We start from the raw sequence: 26,828 nt of genomic DNA, 5'->3' as shown, positions 1-26,828 counted from the left end.
CAAGAAAAAGAGCATTTATAGCTGTATTTATAAACTGCTTATTAATGTCTGTTAATGCTTTATAAATGACGAATTAACTTTTTACTAATGCTTAACTAATGATTATTAGTGTGCAGTTATTATACCATTCTGTACATAAATACACACATATGCATGTAGGCTATACGTGTAAGAAATATGTGCATGTATACTTCTACATACTTCTTTATACATAATTTCCATTATATATAAATACATTTTTTTTCTTAAATATATGCATGTGTGTGTGGGCTATTTACATACAAAATTAAGTCTACACAGTAGGCCTACCTACACATTATGTAAACAAACTTTTATTTTGGATGCGATTAATCGTTGCCCAGCACTATTTTTTCACTAGGGTAAGCATACAGTATAGAGTACATAAATAATACATTACAGACTAATGTTGCGGTAATGAAAGAGTTAACCATGCCATCGCGTCACCACGTGGATGTGGAGCAGTGAGGATATGACGCGCGCTCTCTGTGTCTGCCTCGCTTTCCACATAAAGCCAGACACATCACAAAAACTCAATTCAAACGGGATCATCTCAAGGATCTGAAAACTGGGGAAATAGTCTATATAGAGGCATAAACCTTTTTCTTTTAGATAACATTCTCATACAGACAGTAGTAAACTGAGTTTTCCATCTGACGCGCATCTGCTCCAGAAACACGCGTGTTCATCTACAGAAAAGGTTTGAAGTATTTTTTACTCAAGTATCATGTTAAATGTGCCGCTTTTAGACATGTGTTGCAGGACGAGCTCTAAACAAAGAACATCTTCACCAGATGAAAGTTTGCTTTTGTTTCGATTTGGAGACTCTGGGTTTCCCTGACTTACATTTAGTTACTCAATGTAGGTCAGCGGGCCAGTAGTGCGAGTGTGTAACGTTAGATTACTGCGTTCAAAGACAAAATCCATGATTTCTCGTTTCTGTGCACGTGTCAACATATGTTCCGTTATATTTTTAAATCGCGCGTGCACATGGAATATTGTTGCGCAGCATCGATACGGTTGTCAATCGATTTTGTTTTCAGAAACCAAACGCCTTGTTGCCAACATTGTTAATGTTTCACACTTCGCAACATGTGGTTTAATATAGACAGTTTATGCGACGCTTCCTGGTGACGACACCCTTCTGAATGTGCTTTTTTACTCAAATAAAATGGTTCAGCAATGCATTTCCTGGAGTAAATACTACAGCTTTCAAAGCAGCAAAATAATCCTACTAAGATTTTAAACGAACGTATAAACAAATTGAGATTGCCACATATGTGTAAAGACCGGAATGATCACAGATTTTTGGTCGTAATGGGACAATAGCGCGTGGCATATCAGCTGATACTTGGGCATTTAGATTTTGACCTCAGACAGAATCAATAAAAACAGTGACATTGCCACAGTTTATAAAAACACCCACATCGCAATAGCCAAATAGCAGCCATTTTAAACATTTTGAAAAAAAAACAATGGCATCCTTATTGGCATAAAGAAAGTACATAACTTTCCAAAATCTATATGCTATAAACTAGTTCAGTAGTGTCCAAACCTGCGCCTGAAGGGCCACCGTCCTGTCCTGAAGAGTTCAGCTCCATTTGTGTGCAGGTTTCAAGTAATTTCAAACATTGTAATTGGTTAGCTAGTTCAGGTGTGTTTAATTAGCGTTTTAGCTGACCATGCCTGATTGGACACTAGTGGTCAAATATCTTTAGTGAATTTTGGGTAAATATTGTAAAAAATAAATGTCATTTATATTTATAAGCTTTTGGCCAGGTTATCGTTATTTACATTGGTCACCACTGTTAATATTGAATATAAATGAATAAATGGTTAGAAACTGAGGGAAGAACAAAGACCAGTTGCACTGATAAAAGTTAGGTGACAATTTTCACCGAAACACAAATAATTACAAAGAAATGGCTTGTAACACGTAATTTTGAAGTAGAAAGTTAAAAATAGTATTTTCTTGTAATGTAGTCTAACCCTAACTTCAAAAAAAGTTCTCTTGATTGGTGGAGCTTTCTTTGCAGAATCATGGGTAATGTAGTTTCTCTCCAAGAATTCTTCTGCTAAACATGATTCCGTTAATGAAAAATGATGGCTTCAACAAAAGCATAAACCATCGATTAACAACATTGTAGGTCACAGTAGGAAGTTGTTAAATCATTTCCCCATTATATGGAGAAAATGAATTGTATTTTTACTTGCAGAAAGTGCTGAAATGATTGAAGTTATAGTACATGACTTTACAATCGAAAGCAAAGTGGCTGGTTAGCACTGAAGATAACGGTGTGTTACATACAGGTTGTGTTTGTGTATTTCCATTTCCAGTATGGCAGACTATCTGATAAGTGGAGGAACGGGCTATATCCCTGATGACGGACTGTCCGCCCAGCAGCTCTTTTCCATCGGAGATGGTCTAACTTACAAGTAAGTACTTTTCATTGGGTTCCTCTCCCTGAGTGATACTCTGTGCGTATGTAATGGGCATCCACATTACAGATCAGAACAGAAGTCTGTCCGAGACGGACTCACGGCGGAAGAGCTTTGCTCTATGGGGGACGGTATGACTTACAAGTGAGTAACACAGCCCTTCATGACATCATCTTCTAGTGATGCAAGCGTTCCAGCAGTATCTAGTCAGGACGGTCTATTTAGGGTCCTCGCTGTTGGGAGACAATCAAAAGATTTTGCTTTTTAATCTCTGGTGGGGGAACATGGTTTCAGCTCTATTATATAAATTAGTCTGGTTAAGCCAGGTTATATTTATAGTTTGCATGACTGACTTGGTTTTCTAAGAAACTAAAGGGATAATTCACTCAAGAATGAAAATTGTCATCATTTACTCTCCTTCGTGCCTTTCTAAAATATTTTGAAGAACATTGGGGGTTCAAATGAGATTGGTCCCTATTGACTTTCATTGTAATTCAGGTTTGGAACAACATGAGGGAGAGCAAATGGTGTCATCTTTGACTTTGTCAGGTCAAACTTGTGACCTGAGGAGTGACATTAGGACAGTGAGTTCATGAACGGTGCAGCTTTTAGGGTTTAGATTACAAGATGAAAGGTCCATCTTTATAACCATCTTATCTGTAATCAAAAGCGTGTAGGGATGCATCGTGGACCGCATGACTGTTCTCACGCTGCCCTCGTGGGCGGGGGGGTTGAGAAAACACAATTATGACTGCCCCCCCCCCCCCCCCCCGACCCACAGATTTGACACGTGCATGTGTGTTGAATCGATTTGTGTAACGCACGCATGAGTGTTTGCACAATTTTGTCTTTGTAGGGCATGTGACACATGAGGCTCAGACCTCTGCTGTATTGATGCGAGATGTCTCATCTATATGTTACTTTGCAGGTTTGTTGTACTTTTTTGAATGATTCCTTCATTTATTTAACCGACTCAATGTTTTTTGCCACATTACAACCCACAATCCTGATCTTCTGTCTTCTCTTTGTTTCTTCTATGAAGCTAGCTGTTCATTGAGCTGTTAGAGCTATTAGAGTAATATCAAATCTGATTTAAAAATGTATTACACATATTTTGATTAATTTTTTTATGGGGTAGTTCATCTAAACATGAAAATTCTTTCATTTACTCACTCTTTTTCTTCTGTAGGAAAATATTTTAAATAATTTTAGGAAACATTTTGGGTTACCATTGACTGCCATTATATGTGGAAAAACCCTAGACATAAACCCTAGAATATATATATATATTTTCTAAAAAATATATTAATTTAGCCTATGTTTCACAGAAGAAATGACGTCATGCAGGTTTTATTTGAATTTATTTTGGGGTGAACTGTCCCTTTAAGAATGCACCGATATTATAAACATATTATGAAAATGAAGTTATTCATAGTAAGTATACTATAGACCATTTCACAAGATGTAAACAACACTGGTCCAGAAGCACTTCCTGTTTCAGTTTGTAACTGTTTTCTTTATTTCACATGTAAAGAAAACATCTTAAAGATGTTTGTTTAACTTTTTGATTCAGTTTTAAATGTTCTGTTGGTTGTATTTTATCCCAGCTTTTATTTAGTGTTAAAAAACTGAAACAGGAAGTGCCTCTGGACCAGTGTTGTTTACATCTTGTGAAATGGTCTATATCATTTTGTTTAAACAAATATATATATAAAAAAACTATTAAAAACGAAAAAATGATTAGTTCACTTTTCTTTTCTTCTGTTAGTATAATGACTTGCTGTACATTTGCTTAATTTGTTGAATTCATCACTTGAATATGATTAACTAAAAAGTAATTGATCCCAACACTGCTTTTAAGTTAGCAAGGATGGAGCCATAGTTGTCTATAAATGTTTTATGACGCTAGAAATATCATTTATAAATCAACCCCTTCCTAAAAGCCTCCTGTTTCTACCAACTGGCTAAGATGTCTGCCTCCTATTATCGAATCTTGCTTGAGTATAATCAATTGAAATAAAACTGCAGAACCTAAAATCAATGCGAATCCAAATGGCTTTTTTAGTCAGTGAACGAACATTCATGTTGAATCAATGAATCAAAGTAGAGTGAATGACTTGACAAATGACGTTAAATGAAAATAAATAGGAGTTATGCTGTCAGATGTCATTTCTCGTCAAAGTATGGATGATCAGCAGATACTGAACTCACATTGAAGACAAAACTGGATTATGGAACCGCTTCAGTCGGACCAAATGCTCATTAAAACCTAATATAGCTGAACAATTAGGAGACAGTATATAGCATTCGATCAAAATACCATGTAGGTTTTGAACACCATGTTACCTGGAACTGTTCAGAGTTGGCTGGTTTAAAGCGGTAGTCAGCATATTTTTGGTGAAATTTGGCACCGCCACCGTGTACTTCTGCATATTTGGAGGGAGTCTGGGTTTCAGTCTGTACCGTCTTTGTGTCAAGTGAAGTTTATAGTCTGAGTCATCTAAAACTAAGACTTCTTATTCCACCAGAGAGACTGTAGCGCTGTTGTACTATTTAGCAAATTCAGCGTGTTGACTAAAGTCTTTGGTCTGAACACACAGAAAGTGTCAAAACAACAGGAGCGAATCACAAAAAAATCAAATGGAAAATTCTGGACCAATCAGATTTCAGTGGTTGTGGCCATGGCAGTCAATGGGCGGCACTATACAACAAATAGAAAACAACCAAAGAAAAGTCTATTCACAGCTTATTAGGATACAATCAGATTAAAGGTGCTTTCATCGCTTGACGCTACTTCTTATCCGTGCCTATATAGGACATGGTGTCACAAATATTGTTTCCCTGCAATGTTCCTGGCATTCAAACCAATTCTTGGATTTGTTTAGGTAAAGATTTAGATTTGAGCACATTTTAATCAGGACGGCTGTCTGTTTTTGCCCTTACAGCCTCACTTATTCTAGCTTTTCCTGCTGTTCACACCCTGTGTTGTTGATGTTTAGGGGTGTGTGGCCAGCACATGCGGGCACAGAGACACCCCGCCCTGTCCCAGCCAACACAGACTCCTTTTTTAGCCCACCACAAGAGACAGGGAAAATATGTTTATGTCCTTTAAGATGCCTCTGCCTCTCCCTGTTCATTTGTATGTATACATGAAATATTCATGATCCTTCTTCTCTCTGTGTCTATTGGATCCTCTTCCTGACAGATACCTTTTGTTTGTATGAGTAAAATTGGTAGATGCAAGTATTAGTCTGGGGAAGGTTTGGTTCATGTAGGCCAGGGCATGTCAGAATGTGCCTGTGCCTCAGACGAACCACACTTGATTTAAGATGTCATGAATCAAGCAGTCAGCATCAGGTTTTCATTATGCTTGAATGTTAATCTGAAAAAATGTCTTCCTCTCCCTATGAGGCTATTTATGTACTTCTGTTCAAATGTTTTAGGTCAGTAATATATATATTAATTTTTATTTATTTATATTTATTTATTGATTTTATTTATTTATATTTATTTATTATATTTATATTTATTTTAGTATTTTTTTTTACAAGAGAGAAATGAACTCTTCTATTCAGCAATAATGCACTAAATTGATCAAATGTGACAGTAAAGACGTTTTTCTTTTATTCTTTTTATTCTTAAGCAAGTACACTCTATGTACACGTACTTTTAAAAAAGTCAAATAAATGCTGTTCTTCTGAACTTCTGTTCATCTAAGAATGCTGAAAAAAGTTATCATGACTACAAAAAAAAAAAAAAATATGAATAACTTTTTTTCAACATTGATGTTTTGAGCACCAAATCAGAATAGAATGATTTCTGAAGGATCATGTGACACTGGAGACGGGAGTAACAATGCTGAATATTCAGCTGTTATTTAGAATTGTAGTACTATTATTTCATAATAGTTTTAGAGTATTTTTGAATAAATAAATGCTGCCTTGGTGAACACAAGTAACTTCCTTGTAAACATTAATAAAAATCTAACAAATCCCAAGCTTTTTAAAACTGACTGCGTTTCTCTTCCAAGAGAATGTATATGATTTGATTCTTGGTTACTGATTTGTTTTCTGTCTCTCTGTCTCATTTGCAGTGACTTCCTGATCTTGCCTGGCTTCATTGACTTCACCTCAGATGAAGTGGTGAGTCGTCTAGCCTGTGTCCTCCACACTTTTATTCACTCATTCGGTTTGTTTTCATAATGACGCGTGTGTTTAATCTACCCGTCTCTGTTTTCTCTGCACTCACTATTTTTAGCTAAATGGCTGTGTGGCTACTTTTAAATGTCCGTATGGCCCTCACAAAAGTAACAGTAACTTACAATCCTAAAATAATGTCAATTTGAAGGGTCTATTGAGTTACGTATTTTACAATTGATGTAAACATTTTTTAAATATAGCAATTAACTAATTTTAATGATCAAAAATGTAGTATTTAGCCCCACACTTTGCATGCGACCAAGGATTTCCCATAACTGTGCATCACTTCACTTATTGTGACTTTATTTGACTTAGCACTTTTGAATTACTCGTAAACCAGCTGCTTTTTCTCCCCTTAATTTGAATTGTGTTCTGTTTTTTTCTTTTCTATGCAATAATCCACCTACACACATTACAATTTAATGAACTTTGAACATTCTGCTCTATTATCTTTTGTTTTCTTTTTTTAAATTGCCTTTGGCACACAGTAGCGCTTTAAAGATCCCTTGAATATAATAATGAAATAAATGAGGTCAGAGCTCAAAACAAAAACAATTGCCACTATGACCCAGATTGAAACTGAAACTGCTATTTGGGTTTGCGGAGGCTGGTGTAATAACAGCTTTAATGTCTTTGTGTCTAACTTTTCTTTGAGACCTCACAAACTGGCTTTCACTGAACCATAGATTTGGGAAATTTCCCACTATGGTGTCTGTTTTCCCATGAGGCCACTCTCCCCCATATTTTGGGAACTTTGGCTGTTAGTAGAAGGTTGCAAGGGGAATGTTTGTGAGCTTATCAGTGTTAGAGGAACAGTTCTCAGCACTGGTGTATAAATGAAGGTCATGGCCTTCACTGCCACCTTATTTTATCCCCACCCATATATGATGTTTTAAACTTTTTTTTTTTTTACTATGCTATTTTATGAAGGACCTGACCTCAGCATTGACCAAGAAGATCACATTGAAGACTCCACTCATCTCCTCTCCTATGGATACTGTTACTGAATCCTCAATGGCCATTGCCATGGCGGTAAGTTCCTCTTAGATCCCCTTTTTTGATTAGACCGACATCTCTCAATCAATAATTTGTATATTTATGACTTGTTGCTCAGCTGATGGGAGGAATTGGTATCATTCACCATAACTGCACCCCAGAGTTTCAGGCCAACGAGGTGCGCAAAGTGAAGGTAAGACTGCATCCCCCTTCATAATTGTTCAATGTAAGGTTGGTGTATGTGTGTGTTTGTACCTATTAATATTTGACGCCAAGGTCTCTGTGTGTGCCTCCAGAGGTTTGAGCAAGGTTTCATCACTGATCCAGTGGTCCTGAGTCCTCGTCACACTGTAGGTGATGTGCTTGAAGCAAAAGTTCGACATGGATTCTCTGGAATCCCCATAACCGAGACGGGCAAGATGGGCAGCAAACTGGTCGGCATCGTCACATCACGAGACATCGATTTCCTGTCTGAAAAAGATAATAGCAAACCCCTAGAGGAGGTTAGACTGCCTTTGTACAGCACATTTCTCCCCACATACTGTAGCAAACCCATAATACAGCGAGGGAGAAGAACTAACATTACATGACACAGTCCAACTACATATTTTACACCACTGACAAGGGAAAAATGACTACTCACAGTGTTTATGGCTAGCTTCTAGGTTTCTGCTGCTTCTCTTTCAAGGTATGAACGAAACGCGCTCTGTTGCGCTGTTTGTTCGCGTTCAGCTACGGTAGAAACATGACGTCACAATATGTCGAACTTCATGTCCGCTTCAGTTATGTAGATATAAATTTCACTGAAAACAGTTATGGATGTCATATTGCATTTCTGTTAATAGACACTCACAATTTGTACACATTGCACCTTAAAATCGCTTATTTTTTGTGGAAACCATGATATAAAAAAATCTCACCAACACAATAAACATTACGCAACAAACACTGTGACGCTTCAAAAAGTTCATAAAGACAAAATAATCCACATGCATTGAGCGGTTCAGTCCAAATTTCATAAATTTTCGCTTTATATGATGATAAAACTAGAATTTAGGCTTTTATTCTCATATAAACGCTGATCAGTGAACATAAACAGAAGCTCAACCGGACCTGCTTGAAGCTCAAACGTGCTGCGGAACACATAAGAATGAACCTCATTGGTTCTTACAGATACTCAAACCTGCTGCTTAACACTAGAATTGACCTCATTGGTTCTTGCGGAGGCTCAAGTGTTGCGTAACAAGAGAATAAAAATAATAAATATAAACATAAGTTCAATTTGTTCATCATATAAAGCGATCATGTCTCTTCAGTAAATGGCCTAAACTGCTTAATTCATTTGGATTAGTTTTAGGATCACTTTTGCTTGGCATACTGTACCTTTATGGCTGTGTAACTGTAATCGTTTTCTAGGCCATGACTAAAAGAGAGGATCTTGTTGTTGCTCCTGCTGGTGTCACACTGAAAGAGGCCAATGACATCCTGCAACGCAGCAAAAAAGGCGAGAACACCCAAACACAAACCATTATTCATCAAATGAAATTGTACTCCATTTGTACTCAAATTTGTACTTCCAACCACAGGAAACTATATAGAATATAGTATTTGACCATTTTAAAAGTTCTCAAAAGGTTATATTTGTTTACGTGTACAGGTAAGCTGCCCATCGTGAATGACAAGGATGAACTGGTGGCCATTATAGCCCGCACAGACCTGAAGAAGAACAGGGACTATCCTCTGGCCTCCAAAGATTCTCGCAAACAGCTGTTGTGCGGTGCCGCCATCGGCACCCGTGATGACGACAAATACCGTCTGGACTTACTCACGCAGTCTGGGGTAGATGTAGTGGTTCTGGTAGGTCAAAGCCACTTACGTTGTAAGTTGTACATTTTGTAAATCCGGTGGTGCGTGCTGGTTTATTAATGCTTGAAGGGGGATTATCTTCAAGATAAAAGTAAAGCCAAAACTGTTGGAATTATTTTGGTCTCTCAATTAAAGGAGTAGTTCACTTTTGAAAAAAACTTTTGCTGATAATTTACTCACCCCCATGTCATCCAAGATGTCCGTCTTTCTTCAGTCGAAAAGAAATGACGGTTTTTAATGAAAACGTTCCAGGATTTTTCTCCATATAATGGACTTCAATGGGAACCAAACGGTTCAAGGTCTAAAAGACAGTTTCAGTGCAAACTGCAAACTGTTCAAAGGGCTTTAAACGATTTCAGACGATGAATAAGGGTCTTAAACGATCGTTCATTTAATAAATAAATAACAGGACTCTCTTGTTTGAACTCGCTCATCAACATGAACAAATCTTTTTCCGAGTCAATTTGTTCGCTTCGTTCGTTGAACAGAACAGAGCAAGGCGAGCATTTGAGCTTATAAAACTTAAACTTAGTTATTTTTTTTTTTTAAATGAGCGATCGTTTCGCTTGATAAGACCGTTATTCATCGTCTGGAATTGTTTAAAGCCCTTTGAAGCTGCACTGAAACTCTCATTTGGACCTTGAACAGTTTGGTTCCCATTGAAGTCCATTATATGGAGAAAAATGCTGGAATGTTTTCATCAAAAACCTTAATTTCTTTTCAACTGAAGAACGAAAGAAAGACATGGACATCTTGGATGACATGGGGGTGAGTAAATTATCAGCACAAGTTTTTTCAAAAGTGTTCGAACTGCTCCACTAGCATCACTACAGTATATCATTTTTTTTTTTTTTTTTTTTAGGATTCGTCACAAGGCAACTCGGTATACCAGATTAATATGATCCATTACATCAAGCAGAAGTACCCAGAGCTGCAGGTTGTGGGAGGAAATGGTGAATATAAGATTATATTACTACAATAAGCAGTTGCTCTCTTTGGTTCCCTCTGACTTCAGTCTCTCTCTCTCTCTCTTTCTCTGCAGTGGTTACAGCTGCTCAGGCGAAGAACCTGATAGACGCAGGCGTGGATGCGTTGAGAGTGGGAATGGGCTGTGGTTCAATCTGCATCACACAGGAAGGTTGGGAGTTAATCTCACACACATACAGTACATTCAACATATTACCCACCTGTTGCCTGGGATGTAAACTGGGGTGTATGGGCATAATTGTGTTAAATATTAGCATTAAAATGTGGATTTAAAAACTTACTGAAGAGTGTCCATCTGTTTCCCGTAGTTATGGCATGTGGACGACCTCAGGGCACCTCCGTGTATAAGGTGGCAGAATACGCTCGAAGATTTGGGGTGCCGGTCATCGCAGATGGTGGCATCCAGACGGTCGGCCATGTGGTGAAGGCCCTGTCCTTGGGGGCATCGACAGGTAGTTCACACTTCACAGTTAAAATAAAAAAACAAACCATGTCTGTTTACATGAAACAAATGTATTCAATCTGCAGTGATGATGGGATCTCTGCTGGCCGCCACCACAGAAGCTCCAGGCGAGTATTTCTTTTCAGATGGGGTGCGACTGAAGAAATACAGAGGAATGGGCTCACTAGATGCCATGGAGAAGAACACCAGCAGCCAAAAACGATACTTCAGGTGTGTGTTTGTGTAGTACATTGTTCACTGGACATAAATTATTCAGTAATAGGAAGCACAGAATGAAATACTATCTTAACACAAATATTATGTGACTCAGTGTGCAGTATATGATATATAATATCACATGACCTTTCTTTCTGTGTGCTGATTGGCTGTCTTGGCAGTGAGGGTGATAAGGTGAAGGTGGCTCAAGGAGTTTCAGGCTCTGTGCAGGATAAAGGCTCAATCCATAAATTTGCCCCATACCTCATTGCTGGAATCCAACACGGCTGCCAAGACATTGGCGCGAAAAGCCTCTCGGTGCTCCGGTAAGTATGTGTCCGTGGTTTATTGTGCATTTGGTTTGTTTTTATGCACTATAAAAATTCTTAAACTGTTACATGTTTAGTTCCATGATGTATTCTGGAGAGCTGAAGTTCGAGAAGAGGACCATGTCTGCTCAGGTGGAGGGTGGTGTGCATGGACTTCACTCGTAAGTCACCAGAGGGTGCCAGCGCTCAACATTACCTTCATATGTCGAAGCTAAGGTCAGTATCATTCTCTGAAACGACTTTCTTTTGTATCCATAGTTATGAGAAGCGACTTTACTGATGGAATGGGCCGAACACGGATGAGAAGCAGTGACCAAACACCTCAGACAAATCCTAGAACTTAGCCCACCCTGCCAGCACCCCTTCTCTGCTCTTCACCGTTCCTCAGGCACAACCACCACAGTGAGAGATGGAGAAGAGAAGCATTAAATGAGTTTGAGAGCAAGACCTCAAACCAATTCAATCCCCAAAAACATGGCAGTTGCACTCGAGGGAGCATCAGGGTTGCCAAAAAGCTGCCTGAGTGTGGGTTTTTGCATCCGACCGGTAAAAACAAGGCGGTATTTGGAGCGAAGCCTTTTTTTTTTCTTCTCCCAAACTTGATTCGACCATGTTGCAGCATCAATTTCTATATCTCCATATCCACCTGCAAAATGATGACAGCTGTGAAACCAAGTGCTCCAGCTATACTTGAGGCAATCTTTTCTTTAGTAGATTTGTAACTGCTGAAGACGCTAAATGATATATTTTTTATTTTCGAAGGTAGAAATCAGATGTATGTAGAAAATTGTCAATTTTGTGATGGTTAAATGTTTATTGTACTATCAGTGTGACAGATCTCTCTATGTCCGAAATTGCCGGGTCCTGTAACTGGGTACGATTTATATTCAAAATTATTACCAAAACCGTTATTTGTAGATATACGTAGTTGCTCTGAGTGTCATGCATTGTGTCTGGATTATTTTGGAACAAACTGGGTTTGTTGATCAAGGTCAGGTAATGCTGGCTGACTTATAATGCAGGCTCTTGGGAATACTGATTATGGGATCTGTTATTGCAGTTGCGATTCTTGAGTGCAGAACAGGTATAAGAGTTTTAGTTTGCATGCTTTTTTTAATAGCCAATGTTTCTATTACTTATACAGCTGTCAAGTGCATTTCTTTGTCACTAACTGACAATTATTCTTCTATAAACGCCAAATAAATGCTGTGAGTATCCTGGTCCTCTCTCAGGATATGTTTGTCCATGTCATCTAAACATCCCCTACAGCTTTGCGTTTTGGGTGAACCTGAGACATGCCTTGTATTGTGTAATAAATGAAGGACACATTCGTCTTAACCCAAAACACACGACTTGTGCTTGCCAGATCCTATGGCTTCATATAATTATCACTGCCAAATGAAGCATGTCATCCATGTGGATTTAAAGGGTTAGTTCACCCAAAAATGAAAATTCTGTCAGTATTTACTCGCCCTCATGTTGTTCCAACCCCGTAAGACCTTCGTTCATCTTCGGAACATAAATTAAGATATTCAAGATATTAAGATCGCTCCTGCATACAGTCCGTAGGCTTCTTGAGGGAATGACTTGCTGTCCTCGAAAAGTCATTAAAGACATCGTTAAAATAGTCCAAGTGACTACAGTGGCTCAATTTTAAGTTTATCAAACGACGAGAACACTTTTGTGCGCAAAAAAACAACAACAAAAATAACGACTTTATTTCAACTATTCACTTCCTTCTCCATGGGCCTGTAGTCAGACTAATGACTTTTCGGGGACAGCAAGAGCCAGTCCCTCAAGAAGCCTACGGACTGTATGCAGGAGCGATCTTAATATCTTAAATATCTTAATTTATGTTCCGAAGATGACGGGGTTGGAACAACATGAGGGTGAGTAAACACTGACAGAATTTTCATTTTTGGGTGAACTAACCCTTTAAGTGTTTTTGTAATACGTTTTCAGTACTATTTGTTTTGCATTTTCTACTAGAGGATTTTTGTTTAGAAATGATACATTCTTTGCATTGGATGTGTGGACTATTATCCAGTCTGTATAACATTATCAGTATGACGATGTACAAAAACTAGTTTGCATCCTTTAATCCACTGGATGTTTGCTTGTTGTTAGTATGTTGCTTTGCCCACAGTCACAGTCTTGACAACTCAAGAGCCAAGTTTGTTTACTGCAGCGTACTCAACTGAAGTTGCTTATCCTGTTCAATATTATTGAAAAGAAATAAAAATTAACTTGCAAAGTTTTTTTTTTATGTAAAATATTTATGCATGGGCCAAATGTCAATTTTTAATATATTTATTGAAAATCTTCAACAGCCTCTAAATGACTAACATTAGATGTATCAGCAGTTTCTCACATAGTTCATATTTTCAGGACATGCACACTATAAAATGTACAAAGTCACTTTTTCTTGATTTTAATATGTATTGAAGTAACAGTGTTACGATTATTTGAAAACGATGTAAAACCTGGCAGGTTATTCATTAAGTGTAGTTCATATCAAATATACACTATAAGCAGGATAAAATGGCAGTCTATAGCGCAGTTGTACGTTATTATCAGCAGAGTGTATTGCAAGAGTACTTCCATCCTACTCTGAAGTTTTTTATCCTCTCTGTTCATAAAACTGTATAGGTCCTCAACATAATGCATTGATAAACAAAGTTACATGTGCAACCAAAGACTAGAAGCCCAAAGACCTTTTCCATATATTTAAAATTATGAGATTATAAAATTGGATTTGGCAGGTTATACAGCATTTAATTTGAAACTATTTTCTGATGTTATAGTCCATATTATGTGTTTTACAGTATGGTTATCAGTAGTTTGCACTATCACAGTATTAATCATATAGACCAAAAACGGATTTTGTACAAATTCATACAAACATACACTATTAGCATTGAAAAGAAGTTCTAAAACACTTTTTTTGTTGCTTTTTTTGCTTTTGTTTACAATTACAAATTTATCAATAATTATCAAAAAACCTTTGTACAAAATCTGTCTATGCGTCTGGCAATCGGTGGCACTTCTTAAACCTTTACAAGGATATTGACTTCAGAATCCATCTCTTTGGAGAACTTACCTGACAAACCAACAAGCACCCCTACAAAATGAAACATTTGGCACAGTTCTGGTCCATAAAACATTTTCCAATATATCTACATAGAGCAAATGTGTTTTGACACCTTGGTAAACACTCACCAAATCACCTGAGCTGCACACTACTTTCCCATCACATCACTGAAACTCTTTTGGCATCATCATATTACGTCATTCGGTTGTGTCTGAAAGTCAAGGTCTCCCCCTAGAGGTCAATAGTCTCACTGCAGACGCTATGAGCATCAATCTCTCTGCACACACTGATAAATTCTTCTTGGACAGACTGGTCAAACTCTGATTGCTGGTCCAGACTCTCCTCTGCCTTTAATGTTCTGTAGGGTCTCTGTAAGCTTCCCCCTTGGTGGCTGGAACCCCCACTGGGTGGTGGATGGTGTCCTTCTGGACTAGAGCACAAAATCAGTGATGATCCACCCTGAGACTGTCTGTAGAGGGAACAGGAACTGGAGCTGCCTCTCCAGGGCTCTGGAGATGAGCAGCAAGTGGAAGATGACAGTGAGGGAGACGGAGATGGAGGAAAACCCAGTGATGGACCTTCTGGTTGGGCTTGAGAAGGAAGGGGGAATTGGGGTAGCACTTCCACACATGAAGATGTTCGGTACAGGCCTGGATCAGGAGTAAGGGTGTCTTTCAGGGTTTGGGTACCACTGGAGTTGGTCTCTCTACCGTTCAGGCAGTGGTCACTAGAGGTGAAAGGTCGTAAGGGGCTGAAGATACTCATGGGAAATAGAGACTCGCTAAACAGTGCCTCATCAATGCTTCGACGCAGATTTATGGGGGACGGAGGGCGCAGGTCTGCTGTGGAGTCGCTAGTACATGATGAACCCACAGAAGGGGCACCAATGTTGGGCAAGTCCAGGTCAAGGTCCCGATAGGCCAATGCCCGATTGCTATGGTATAAAAGGTCAAGGCCATTCAAGCTACTGAGACGGTCATCCACCAATGTGTACAAGGGCAGGCACTCTGTATCTCCATGCCCGATTGGATCGCAGATGGCCAGCTTCTCCTGCTGGGATAGAGTCCACTGGTAGCTCCCAGGAATGATAGGTGACTTTGCCGTAAGAAGATCTTTCCAGCAACTGCCTGGTTGGGGAAGATGATCAGAACAGTAGACTGGTTGAGCAACTACCAGAACCAGTGTGAGGCAGACCACTGCTTCACACACTCGGCAGCTGAATTGGAAAGTCCACCACGGCCAAGGCCGAAAGGACTCAGCACTTCCAGCAATGCCGAGAGCATGCAGCATGGCATAGAGTTGTAGGCCCGCACAAGCTAGAGAGAAGACAGCAGAGAGTAGCACTGCAGCTGCTGCCCGGTCCCAATCTCGGCTTTCTGCAAATGGGCAGCGGTTGTAGCGTTCAGCTGGTGTTGGTGATGTGTTGTTCAGATGATAAATATGCTTGGAGTCGGCGCGAACGTAGCAGTAGAACACAAAATATGCAGCTGATAGGAAAGCTGCCAGAGCCACAAAGGCACCTCTAGAGATCAAGGACAGAAACAGGTAGACCTGCTGGTCAACATGGAGCAATGCAACAGGTCCAAAGGCAGCAGCAAAGTGCAGAAACACCAAGCAGGCCAGGAAACAAGGTCTTTGAAAGGCGGAATAGGACAGCTGCATACGAGAGCGCATTGACAGGAGCAGGAATACTAGGCCGAAGGCAGCAGTTATGCAGGGGAATGGTGCCTCGTAAAGTAACAGCGAGGCCTCTGTGGATGCCATGCGGTCCTGGTATCCGTAAGCATCGTACAATAGGGCAAAGGCCCTAGTGCAGCCAGCGGCCATCAGGCAGAGACTGACCAGAGCAAAGTAGCCACAGCCTGATGGGTACTGTAGGGGCAGGCACAGAAGGTTCAGGGTGGAGGCCAAAGCGACTAGACAGAACACAGTGCCCAGGCCGTAAATGTGTGCATCCCATGCTGAACCCCATGCTGCCAGGGCACTGTTCCAATCAGAATACAGTGCCACAAACATGGGTGGGGCTGGAAACAGGATTGGACTCTGAGAGAGGTTGGTGGAGACGGTGGTTGTGCTGTCATTTTTGCTGATGTTGCTCAGGACAGTGGTGGGCCAAGTGTCGCTTGAACTGCAGATTCCAGAACGTTCCGCGTTGCAGTCGGGGAGCGCAGATTCTTGAGTAAGGTCTGTGATCCAGTCTTCAAACATAGTGGTGGGCATTTCTGAAAAGAAGAGCATACGTATTGTATTATTAGTAACAGAAGATGTATCAAGAGATATATGTAAATCATATTTTTTTTATATAGTTTCTTAAAAGTGTTAATATTAGTGTGGTGTCATGTAATTGTTCTTGGTAACACTTTATTTTGATAGTCCACTTTAGACATTCAACTAACTATAAGTAACTTTGCCACGACATGTCTACTAACTATCATTAGAGTATTAGTAGACTACTTGCTTAATATCTGCTAACACTTTATTTTGTTGGTCCCCAACAGATATTCAACTGACTGTAAGTAACTTAGCAACTACAAGTCAACTTGTTCTCCTAACCTGAACCATAACACCTAACAGTCTACTGACAGTCTACTAATAATCTAATGACAGTTAGTTGACATGTAGTTACTTATAATTAGTAGAATGTAGTAACCGAAATAAAGTGCAACCTTGTTCTTCTTTAAAGTGGTGATATCATAAATGTCTTTATTCCTTTAATTGTTTTTTTTCCAAGGGTTCACTTATAAATGTCTAACTCTTATCTCAAAAGAATGAGGAAAACTTGATTCCCCATGAAATGACCAATTTAAATGTAAAAGCTGAATAAATCACACAAGTAAACAAAGAAAATAATCTGTAGAAAACCAGAAAAGCTTCTGGTAATTTCTAGTTTATGGACATTTATTTTAACCCTGAAACACAATGCAATGCAGAATTCAAAATATGGATAAACACCTTTGGAAAAATAAATACACAAAATTCCTTTGTGCATTGGGCCCTATTTTTTTACGGAGTGTATACAAAATGGTTATTCCAGCACAGACAACCAAGGCAGTCATTACTGTCACCAACATCTCTGACAACATATGATTTGTTTTTCTGTGATAGACATCGCCACTAGAGGACATTTCTAAGGTGTCTGCACAGCTAAGCATGTTTCACAGTGGAAAATCATGGTTTAGCTGTTTAGATTCCCAAATCTGCTAAACTCCACATCTAATGTTTTAAAGGGATACTCCACTTTTTTTTTTTGTAAATAGGCTCATTTTACCACTCCCCCAGAGTTAAACAGTTGAGTTTTACCATTTTCGAATCCTTTCAGCCGATTTTCTGATACTACTTAGAAGAATATCAGTAACCAGACAGTTTCTGGTCTCATTGACTTCCATAGTAGGAAAAAATATACTATGGAAGTCAATGAGACCAGAAACTGTCTGGTTACTGATATTCTTCTAAGTATCAGAAAATCGGCTGAATGGATCCGAAAATGGTAAAACTCAACTGTTTAACTCTGGGGGAGTGGTAAAATGAGCCTATTTACAAAAAAAAGTGGAGTGTCCCTTTAAGGTAACAGATCTCAATATGATATTTCTAATGAGGAAAAATCTATTATTTGTCTAAGTAGCGGGGATTGGTGGTTTACCATGAAACATCTGTTGTTTGTATATAAATGTAATTGTGATTGGATTGTTGGATTCAGAGATTGCTGTGGGAGGAAGCTGCTGTTTTAGGTTTTGGATTCTGTGGCTTGGCTCTGGTGCTGAGGAGTGTTACATACATTAGAGTTTCTTAGCCAAACAGAGTTGGAACAGCACGTGAAGTTCCATGTGACAGCCATTTGCAATTCTGTAAATGCTCCATAACGCTTACCAAACATTTTCTTTGGAAGTTATATAAGTAATCCAAAAGCAAGTCCTCAGATGAACTAACATCAACGTACAGCTTGTACACTTTATAGAAACCCACACAGGTTTGTTCGTGGCATCTAATGTGCCACTGTAAAATGAGATAAGACATTCAAAACATTCACATCCCCCTGCACAGGAAGGATTGCCCTGCTGATGTGCAAATCCATATGAGATGGATAATATTAGCTTCCACAGCCATATCAATCCTGTGCATAACAGTGTGCAGATGTTCGTCTGCTCTTAAAAGACTGACACATCTAATTACACCCTTTTCAGAGCAGATGAGTCATAACTCATCTTAGCTGGCAAGATCAGGCTTTCTAATAGACCCTGTGAGTTTACTGAAGCCCTGAGACAAAGCATGGAGGCAATTATACAAAACAGGAGCCATTTGTGTACCTGTATAAATGCGTAATAAATAACTTGATGAATAGCTGATGCCAACTTTTACTGTGTCAAATGAACCCATTTTTCTAAACAACCCAAACGATCGAGTTTTTAATCATTTCAATAAGGACGCCATTATTGCCCTGTCCTCATCCCCGTTTTAACATAAAGGAATTGATGAAAGATATGAGACAAAAGGCAGGCATATTTTTCTCATTGTTTCTCATTTGTAAGGTCAACCAACCAATACATCATGTCTGGATGATGTTGAGTGCTGGCAAGACCCTGCCTCATATTGGGTTGATTCTGTAGTCTTTTATATGCTGGTGGTGAAAGGCAATTTCCTGTTACACCCAGAACCAAATTAACTGCTTTATGACCTCCCTTCTTTTAAAAAAAGCATAGGCCTGCGCAGAGACATGGGTCATTCCCAAAGATGGGTCTGGTATTTTTCGCTCATGGCTGATGACCACCACTTTGACTAAATATACACATTGAGCCAGACAGTGGTGAGCATTGGCTTCAATTTTTGTGTCAAAAACCTTTCTAGTGTTTCTTCTGATGGTGGGAGTAGATAATCAAACCTAACCGGCCTTGATTAATGGTAGCGTGTGTGTAACAGCCGCACACTGCTCATTAGATACTTCTCTTTAATCAAAACCACCACAACAGTAACCACCAAGCAGCACTCATTAGATATATAGCTTGACATCAAGATGGCTGTTTATCCACTTACATTAAATATAGGTTGCAGTCAAGTCCTCTTGTTCGCCACAAACTTTGGCTCATCGGAATACACTGACCTGATTTCTTTTCAATATAACTGTCTGAAAGGATGTTCAGCTTTTTTGTGTAAACTGCTGAACCGAATGTGACGTACATACAAAAAGGATTTATTTATAGAGAAATTTGATCTGGTTGTGTATTAATGAATAAGAGTTTATTATGAGTTTAATATATTGCTTTTGCTTCATTCTTAAGACAACATAGATGCCGTAAATTCAATCTCCTCTTTTGATATTTGTATTTTCCTGGCGTCATATATAAATGTATGCTAATCGAAGACTTTTTGTCAACGTTTTGCATCATTTGCTTAATAAAAACAACTTTAAAAAGTACATTTTTCAAATTATAAGCTTTCTACACAAAGGTTTAAAAGATTGCAAGTGATAGTAAATACTTTTACATTACTACAAAAAATAAATTCTATTTTAAATAAACTGAACAGTCTTCAGAAAATCAAAAAAAGAAAACATTTTTTATCATGCTTTCCACAAAAATGTTTTCATAACTGTTTTCAACATTGATAATTGGAAATGTTATTGAGCACCAAATTACTGATTTCTGAAGAATCATGTGACTGAATTAATGGCTACTGAAAATTCAGCTTTTCCATCAGATCAATAAATTATATATTAAATTATATTCAAAAAAAAAATAGTTTTAAATTGCAATAAATATTTCACAATGTTAGTTTTCACTGTATTTTCAGTACAAGACTGTACAACCAGTGTTGAAAACAAAATTAAAAATATTCAATATTTATTTTTGCTGACTGGCTAAGCGTATATTTTTATTCTTACTTTGATAATTCATCATTTTTATCCGAAATCTATGTCCTTGTGGGGACATTTTATTGTCACCATGAGGAAAACAGCGTATAAATCATCCTAAATTATGTTTTTTTTGAAAATGTAAAAATGCAAAAAGTTTTCTGTGATGGGCATGTTTAGGTACAGGGTTAGTGATACACAGTTTGTACACTATAAAAATCATTATGTTTATGGAATGTCCCCACAAAACATGAAAACACAACGTGTGTGCGTATTTGTATAAATAAGACTTAACAGAACGTTGAGCAAAAATAAATTCAATTGTTCTTTTTAAAAGACCAGCATTTAGCAACCAACTAGTCCAAAGTCAAACCAGTTTAGACCAGCATGGAAATTAAAGTTTGACTCAGCGTGGTGGTATCTGTTTTTAGACGCTATCAAATGTCAATCTAACTCGAATGAGATCTGGATGGCATGAAAAACAGCTTTAGTAAGGGTCCGCCTCTCTTGATGAGAATAATTTGAGTTTGATTAACTACAGGGTGTGTGCAGTGTGTCAATCTGACATGGAGAGAAAGTGTGTGGTGGGCAGACACAGGAAGAGGGTGGCGAGAAGGCAGAGCACTGATAAGAGGGATTGTTGTGGCAGGAGCTTCAAACGTCCTCGCTCTTTATTTTCTTTCGCCCTTGTGTGCCCTCCACCCTTAGGGTGTGGAAAATATTACTAGTGTATGGAAGCGAGCCAGAGTTTCAGTCCAGGAATCAATCAAATCTTAATGATCCTGATCCATGCATCAATGTTGCCACCCAGTTTGTGGATCTATCACAAAATGCCCCGAGAGAACACAGGCATTTAAACATAGAAGGAATTAAAGGTAAATAACAATGCAACAATGTTGTTATGGTCATGCACTGTAAAAACTGGACGAGAGTTCGAGAGGACGGGAAGCAGAACAAAGGCAAATGACTCCACTTATCCAACATTGGGTATTCGACTCAATGATAGGCAGGGTCTATTGTTGACTGTTCCACCCTGGGTGAATCAAAGACGTCAAATTGTTTATATGACTACATTTGAGGTTAGAAAAACATTTTTTTACCCACAAAGTCTGTTCGGATGTGTTGTCACTCAACTAAATTTCATTTCACCATCCACTAACTTGACCTGTAGTTTATCAATTAGCATGTCTTTGTGAACATGAATGGATTACAATTGCTGCCAATTTTGTTTCATTCACTCTGTGAAGAGCCATTTATCTTACCTAACAGAATTATAAACGGAAATGAATCTTGAAGCAAAATTGCTGTGTTATTTTAGTATTTTAGTATTTTATATTCACATTTTTTAAATAAAGTTTCAGTAATTTTGTGTTTTCATTTTATTAGTTTAATATCTTTATTTAGTAATTTTAGTACTTCAAATTAAACTTATTGTTTCAGTTACTTGCCAAAGGCTACATTTCTTATTTTTAAGATTTAATTTAATATTTATTTTTATTTCAGCTTTATTTCAATTAACATTATTTAAGAGCAGTTTTTTTAATAGTTTTTGTTTAAGTTAACAATAATAACACTAATGAACAAATTAGTAAAATGCCTAAATGCTCATGCTCAACTAGTTTGAGACAACTTCATTCTTATACTTTATTTTAGCCACATCACATCCTTCATGGTGAAGGCAATCCCAGAAAGCATTGTAAGTGATCTCGTATTCAATTTAAAAATAGTTTAATAAAAATGTAATATTTATTTATTTGTGCCAGGCATTTTTTCAAATTCCAGATTTGTATTTGACAGGCTGATTATTAGCTTAGCAACATGCTAACACCAATAAAGGGTTAGTTCACCCAAAAAATAAAGTTATGTCATTAATGACTCACCCTCATGTCGTTCCAAGCCCGTAAGACCTTCGGAACATAGTTTAAGATATTTTAGATTTAGTCAGAGTTTTCTGTCCCTCCAATGAAAATGTAAACACGGTATATACTGTCCTTCCAGAAAGGAAAGAAGACATCAGTGGGTTAGTTAGAATTTTTAAGCATCGAAAATACATTTTAGTCCAAAAATAACAAAAACTACGACTTATTCAGCATTGTATTCTTTTCCGGTTCTGTTGTCAATCCACGTTCAGTGACGCTGGTGACATAAGACGCTGCTGACGTGTAATCTGGTGCGCCAGAGCTTTGTTTACAGTCTGAGGGAGACGCAATCTTCGCAACAAAGAGAAAGACTTGCTTTTTTTGCCTAGCCATATTTATTTGAACCCGAATACATGGACACAGCAGATACACGTCAGCAGCGTCACTAAACACGGATTGATAACAGAACCGGAAGACAATACAATGCTGAATAAAGTTTTTTGGACCAAAATGTATTTTTGATGCTTCAAGAAATTCGAACTAACCCACTGATGTCACATGGACTACTTTGATGATGTCTTTATTTCCTTTCTGGACTAGGACAATACCGTACATACATTTTCAATGAAGGGACAGAAAGCTCTCGGACTAAATCTAAAATATCTTAAACTGTGTTCTGAAGATGAATGGTCTTGGAAGGTCTTGGAACGACTTGGAACGACATGAGGGTGAGTCACTAATAACATAATTTCCATTTTTGGGTGAACTAACCCTATAAAAACTCTATTAAAATCAATCGCGAGTAGTATCTCCCATGTGAAGAGCTCTTTGTGTGATGCATTTTCTTAGCATACATTGAAGTGTCTTAGTTGATTGAATCGCCCAAGATGGATATTAATACCAAGTGTAAAGAGGACCCGAGTCTTCCAGGTTGTCAAAAACAGGAAACAGCAACACTTTTTTTTTATGTTTAGGACTTCCTGATCCGATGACAACACCCTCTGCTTAATTAAGAATACAGTGCTATGCCATCACGTCATTGAAAGTAAGTACTCATTCAGATTTAATTTGTCCTGCCTCACTTTCAATTTCTGCCCTCTCTAATAATAGATGAGTGGACAGCAGGGTAGGATGATCCCATTCATATTGATGAGGCCCGGATACGCTGACCTAAAGGCAGTGAAGGAGACATGACGGAGACAGAAAGACCATCTGATCCACCTCCTTCTACTTTTGCATCTTTAATTTGAGACACGGCAGCTGCATTTTTGTGGGTCGGATCTCTGCGTGCAGTTTACTTTATGAGACAGCCCATAAACACACATATATGCTCGCAACCTGGTTCTTGGATCGTTGTGGCATATTTTGTCCATCTATTAATGGAATTTAGGTTAGGCTATTGAATGCAGCGAGGAGAAAGTAGGTTAGGTGCTACCGAAGAGAAGCTGGGTCTAAGACGTACCTCAAGATCAACAGGGATGGTGACGTAAAATGGCACACTTAACACCATATATTGATAGATCTGCTCTACTGAAACACGTAGTGTAACTCAACTCTCTAAGGCAGCGTAGTGGTCGGCTTGTTTGTAGGAGGCACCAACTATGAGATAAAAGTGCTTCTATAACTAGTTCCTCCTCCCTCTGGAAGCAATTACAGGCAGGTAGCAGACGGTTGGACGAAGTGCAATCGGCCATATCATACAAGCATATGTCGTTCTACAAATCACATGGAGGAGGAGGAAGAGGTTGGTTTTACTTTTTCACTAAAAGAACCAGAATGCTAGGCTCACTTGTTACTGTGGTTGGGAAATGTATGGATTTTAATGTTTAAATAATTATCTCAGTATAATATTGAGAAACAAATAAGCCATTTCTAGGTTTTCCTCGGATAAGGAATCAAAATATATCCGTGACCAACCAGTCAGACAGAGCTATATGAGCTCAATTGATGACATTTATTTATGTTCAACCAATGGATGGCTAGTAAAACACTTTTAAAAAGAATATTACCAGAAAATTTCTGTCATAAATTTACTCATCCTCATATTGTACCAAAGCAAAACCCCAAAATGTGAAATTCTGCAGAATATACTGATATTGATTCCCTTTCAGTCGCTCGCGTTCAACGTAGTCGACATGTCGACTGATTGGGATCACGCTTAGAGAGTCATCTCTAAGCATCACCTGTCATCTTCGAGTACTATGTAATTGGCGTGCGTGAAATGGATTACACACTCCGCCCCCCGCGGTCCGGGTAAAAATATGGAAGTGGATGCACTGCTTCCCATGGGCTCCCTTCACATGAAGCCAGTTTCACTGTAAGCCCGGTTCGTTGAGTTGGCTTGCTGTGCAATTCCCCTCCTAAGGAGTGGATACGTGAGCAATTCTTGCTCCAGTTAATTTCCCCTTTTTAGCCGAACCCTGTCGAGTTCCTCCATACCCTTCATCAACAGACATGGAGGAACGTCTGAAGCCAGGCCTATCACTCGTATGCACTAGGGATGCAACAATACAGTTAAACACGTTTTCGGTTAGACTCGGTCCTGATGGCTTGACCCATAAGAGTGTTTTGTTGTTATTCTATGCTTAGGCAATAGGAACAGTAAAAGGTTAAGGAGAAAAAAAATAAAAACTATTTATTGCAATACTCCTTTATTTTTAATTTCACAGCTGTTGGTAGCCCATGTACAAACCGGGGAACACATAAACTCCTAAATTTTGAAAATAAACATACATGTGAAGTTGGTAAACATAAATTGACCATTTTAAATAAGCTACTTGCACTCCAGTAAAGTGTTTCCTAGGCTACACGTGTAAAACAATGCTTGCACACAGTCATTTTTTGTTCACCATTTTTTCCTCCTCTTTATTATTTTTCAACAGCAAAAACGAAATGTCCCCACACCACGGATTTGAAAGACGCCGGCGCTGTCATCCCTTGTGGCATCCCTAGTATGCACTGGTGGAACCTGTGTTAGGCTGGGTCCATATGCTGTGATCCCTACGGCGATCCCATATATGTATTCTTCCACGGTACGGCTCCCTCGCCTGCTCTGCCGTCACTGTTCGGTTGAGTCTCTCCCCTGTTTAGGCTGGAGCCACCCCAGTGACATTCCATATGTTGAACTGCCCGGTCATCCGCCCAGTTCATATGTGTATTCTCCACGTTACCTCCCTACAGGCAGGATGTGACTTCCACAGCGTCCCTTCCTTCCTTAATTGTGGGGGGATCTGGAGGCTTTTGTCTAAGCACTGGAAGGTGGCAGCACTAGATGGCGTTTTAATTGGGATCCCAATCAGTCGACACAATGAACATCGAACGTGAGCGACTGAAATGAAACGTCTCGGTCACATATGTAACCCTCGTTCCCTGAAGGAGGGAACGGAGACGTAGTCCCGTCACCACTATTGCTGGACCACCGCTGACTCCGAGTTACGCTCGGCTCTTCATCGGAAAAAAAAATAGTGCGTGCATCCACTTCCGTATTTATTCTCGCGCCGCGGGGGCGGAGTGTGTAATGGATTTCATGCACACCAATTACATTGGCTGGTTTTAATAGTACTCGAAGATGACAGGCTCTCTAAGCGTGATCCCGATCAGTCGACACGGCGACTACAAATACATGCCTGAGTGTAGATTACATTCATGTACTGTATTTCATCAGACCGTTTTAATTACCTTCGTTCCTGAGAGTCGTTGTGCTAGCTGATGTTGTAAGCTCATCGTGTCGCTTTTGTGTAGTCAGATCAGCACTCTTCCCCACTTCCTTATCGCCTTCCTCCAATGCAAAGCCTGATGGGAAAACACAGACGTTATTTTCTATACAATTACAATGAATAGGGATGGATCCATGTTGATTCTTGACAAATAAATGTATCATCAAAGTGGTTCATACAACTTGTGTCTTTTGAAATCATATGGTATAGTTTTGTGTGAATAATAGACCAAAAGTTATTCAAAGAAAATCTGCGATTATAGAGTTTATGAGACAAGTAGTGATGTCTGATTTATGCAAAAATAATGATTTTGAATCAGATTCAGGTCACCAATTAGTTTTAGTTGATGATTCTTTCACAAATCTGACTGATCGAGACTTACGGTGCTTTACACTGGCGTGGAGTGAGCAGAGCAGAGTGGGTGTATTCAGTTCATTTCTATGGCAGCCGAAAGTGTTGAAAGGTTCAGAAATGCTCAACTTTATGCAAATGACAAGTGAAAGAACATGTGACGACAGTACTTGTGTCGAAACTACTATTGCAAGTAGTGATGTTTGTCAAAAATATTTTGAGTTTAAATGACACTGAGCGGAGTTTGTCGCTTCAGTGTAAACACACCATTATTGATCTGGTTGAGAGCTCACTATCGGGAACGATTATCAGTGAAAACCGACTTAAATTAGTGGAAATTCGTGCATGGGATGTATTGACGGATACCTTTATGGTACGTTTTTCCAGTCATACTGGTTTGGAATGACATGGGGTTTTCACAATTTTTAATTTAGTGTAAAATATTCTTTCAACAAATGAGGTTGGGCACCTTGA

General features: G+C 38.8%; 2 protein-coding genes and 1 long non-coding RNA gene across 7 annotated transcripts in view; 1 reads left to right on the top strand and 2 right to left on the bottom strand.

Annotated features, from left to right (window-relative positions):
- Positions 1–474: 474 nt before the first annotated feature.
- On the top strand, positions 475–13,749 carry impdh1b (IMP (inosine 5'-monophosphate) dehydrogenase 1b). Of its 2 annotated transcripts, XM_039668314.2 has the most exons (16): positions 475–718; positions 2,356–2,454; positions 2,527–2,601; positions 6,551–6,599; positions 7,587–7,688; positions 7,771–7,845; positions 7,949–8,155; positions 9,069–9,156; positions 9,310–9,509; positions 10,381–10,471; positions 10,561–10,656; positions 10,814–10,957; positions 11,034–11,178; positions 11,346–11,489; positions 11,570–11,653; positions 11,751–13,749. In XM_039668314.2, the coding sequence occupies exons 2-16, from the start codon at positions 2,357–2,359 to the stop codon at positions 11,770–11,772; spliced, it is 1,620 nt and encodes a 539-aa protein (XP_039524248.2). In that variant the 5' UTR covers positions 475–718; position 2,356; the 3' UTR covers positions 11,773–13,749. The 2 variants fall into 2 exon arrangements, with proteins under 2 accessions (XP_039524248.2, XP_039524249.2); XM_039668315.2 differs by lacking the exon at positions 2,527–2,601 and having other exon boundaries at positions 476–718.
- LOC120476983 (uncharacterized) lies at positions 2,473–9,117 on the bottom strand. Its single transcript, XR_016150097.1, has 3 exons — positions 9,036–9,117; positions 7,908–8,384; positions 2,473–2,690 (listed from the first exon to the last, which is right to left on the bottom strand). It is a non-coding gene; the product is annotated as an uncharacterized LOC120476983 (long non-coding RNA).
- Positions 13,750–13,786: 37 nt separating the features above from the next.
- prrt4b (proline rich transmembrane protein 4b) overlaps positions 13,787–26,828 on the bottom strand; it is a 204,900-nt gene continuing 191,858 nt past the window's right edge. For 3 of the 4 annotated variants that reach the window (XM_089127156.1, XM_089127159.1, XM_089127157.1), the window contains exons 5-6: positions 25,966–26,079; positions 13,787–16,805 (exon numbers count right to left, since the gene is read on the bottom strand). In XM_089127156.1, the coding sequence (XP_088983282.1) occupies positions 14,815–16,805; positions 25,966–26,079 (2,105 nt within the window). In that variant the 3' untranslated portion in view covers positions 13,787–14,814. The remainder of the gene's footprint in view (positions 16,806–25,965; positions 26,080–26,828) is intronic. The other variant, XM_089127158.1, reaches the window with a different exon arrangement.

This window comes from Pimephales promelas, chromosome 24 (assembly GCF_988280905.1).
Source record: "Pimephales promelas chromosome 24, fPimPro1.hap1.1, whole genome shotgun sequence".
NCBI lineage: Eukaryota > Metazoa > Chordata > Actinopteri > Cypriniformes > Leuciscidae > Pimephales > Pimephales promelas.
The sequence above is the reverse complement of the archived record's forward strand: the minus strand, read 5'-3'. Positions and strand labels throughout refer to the sequence as shown.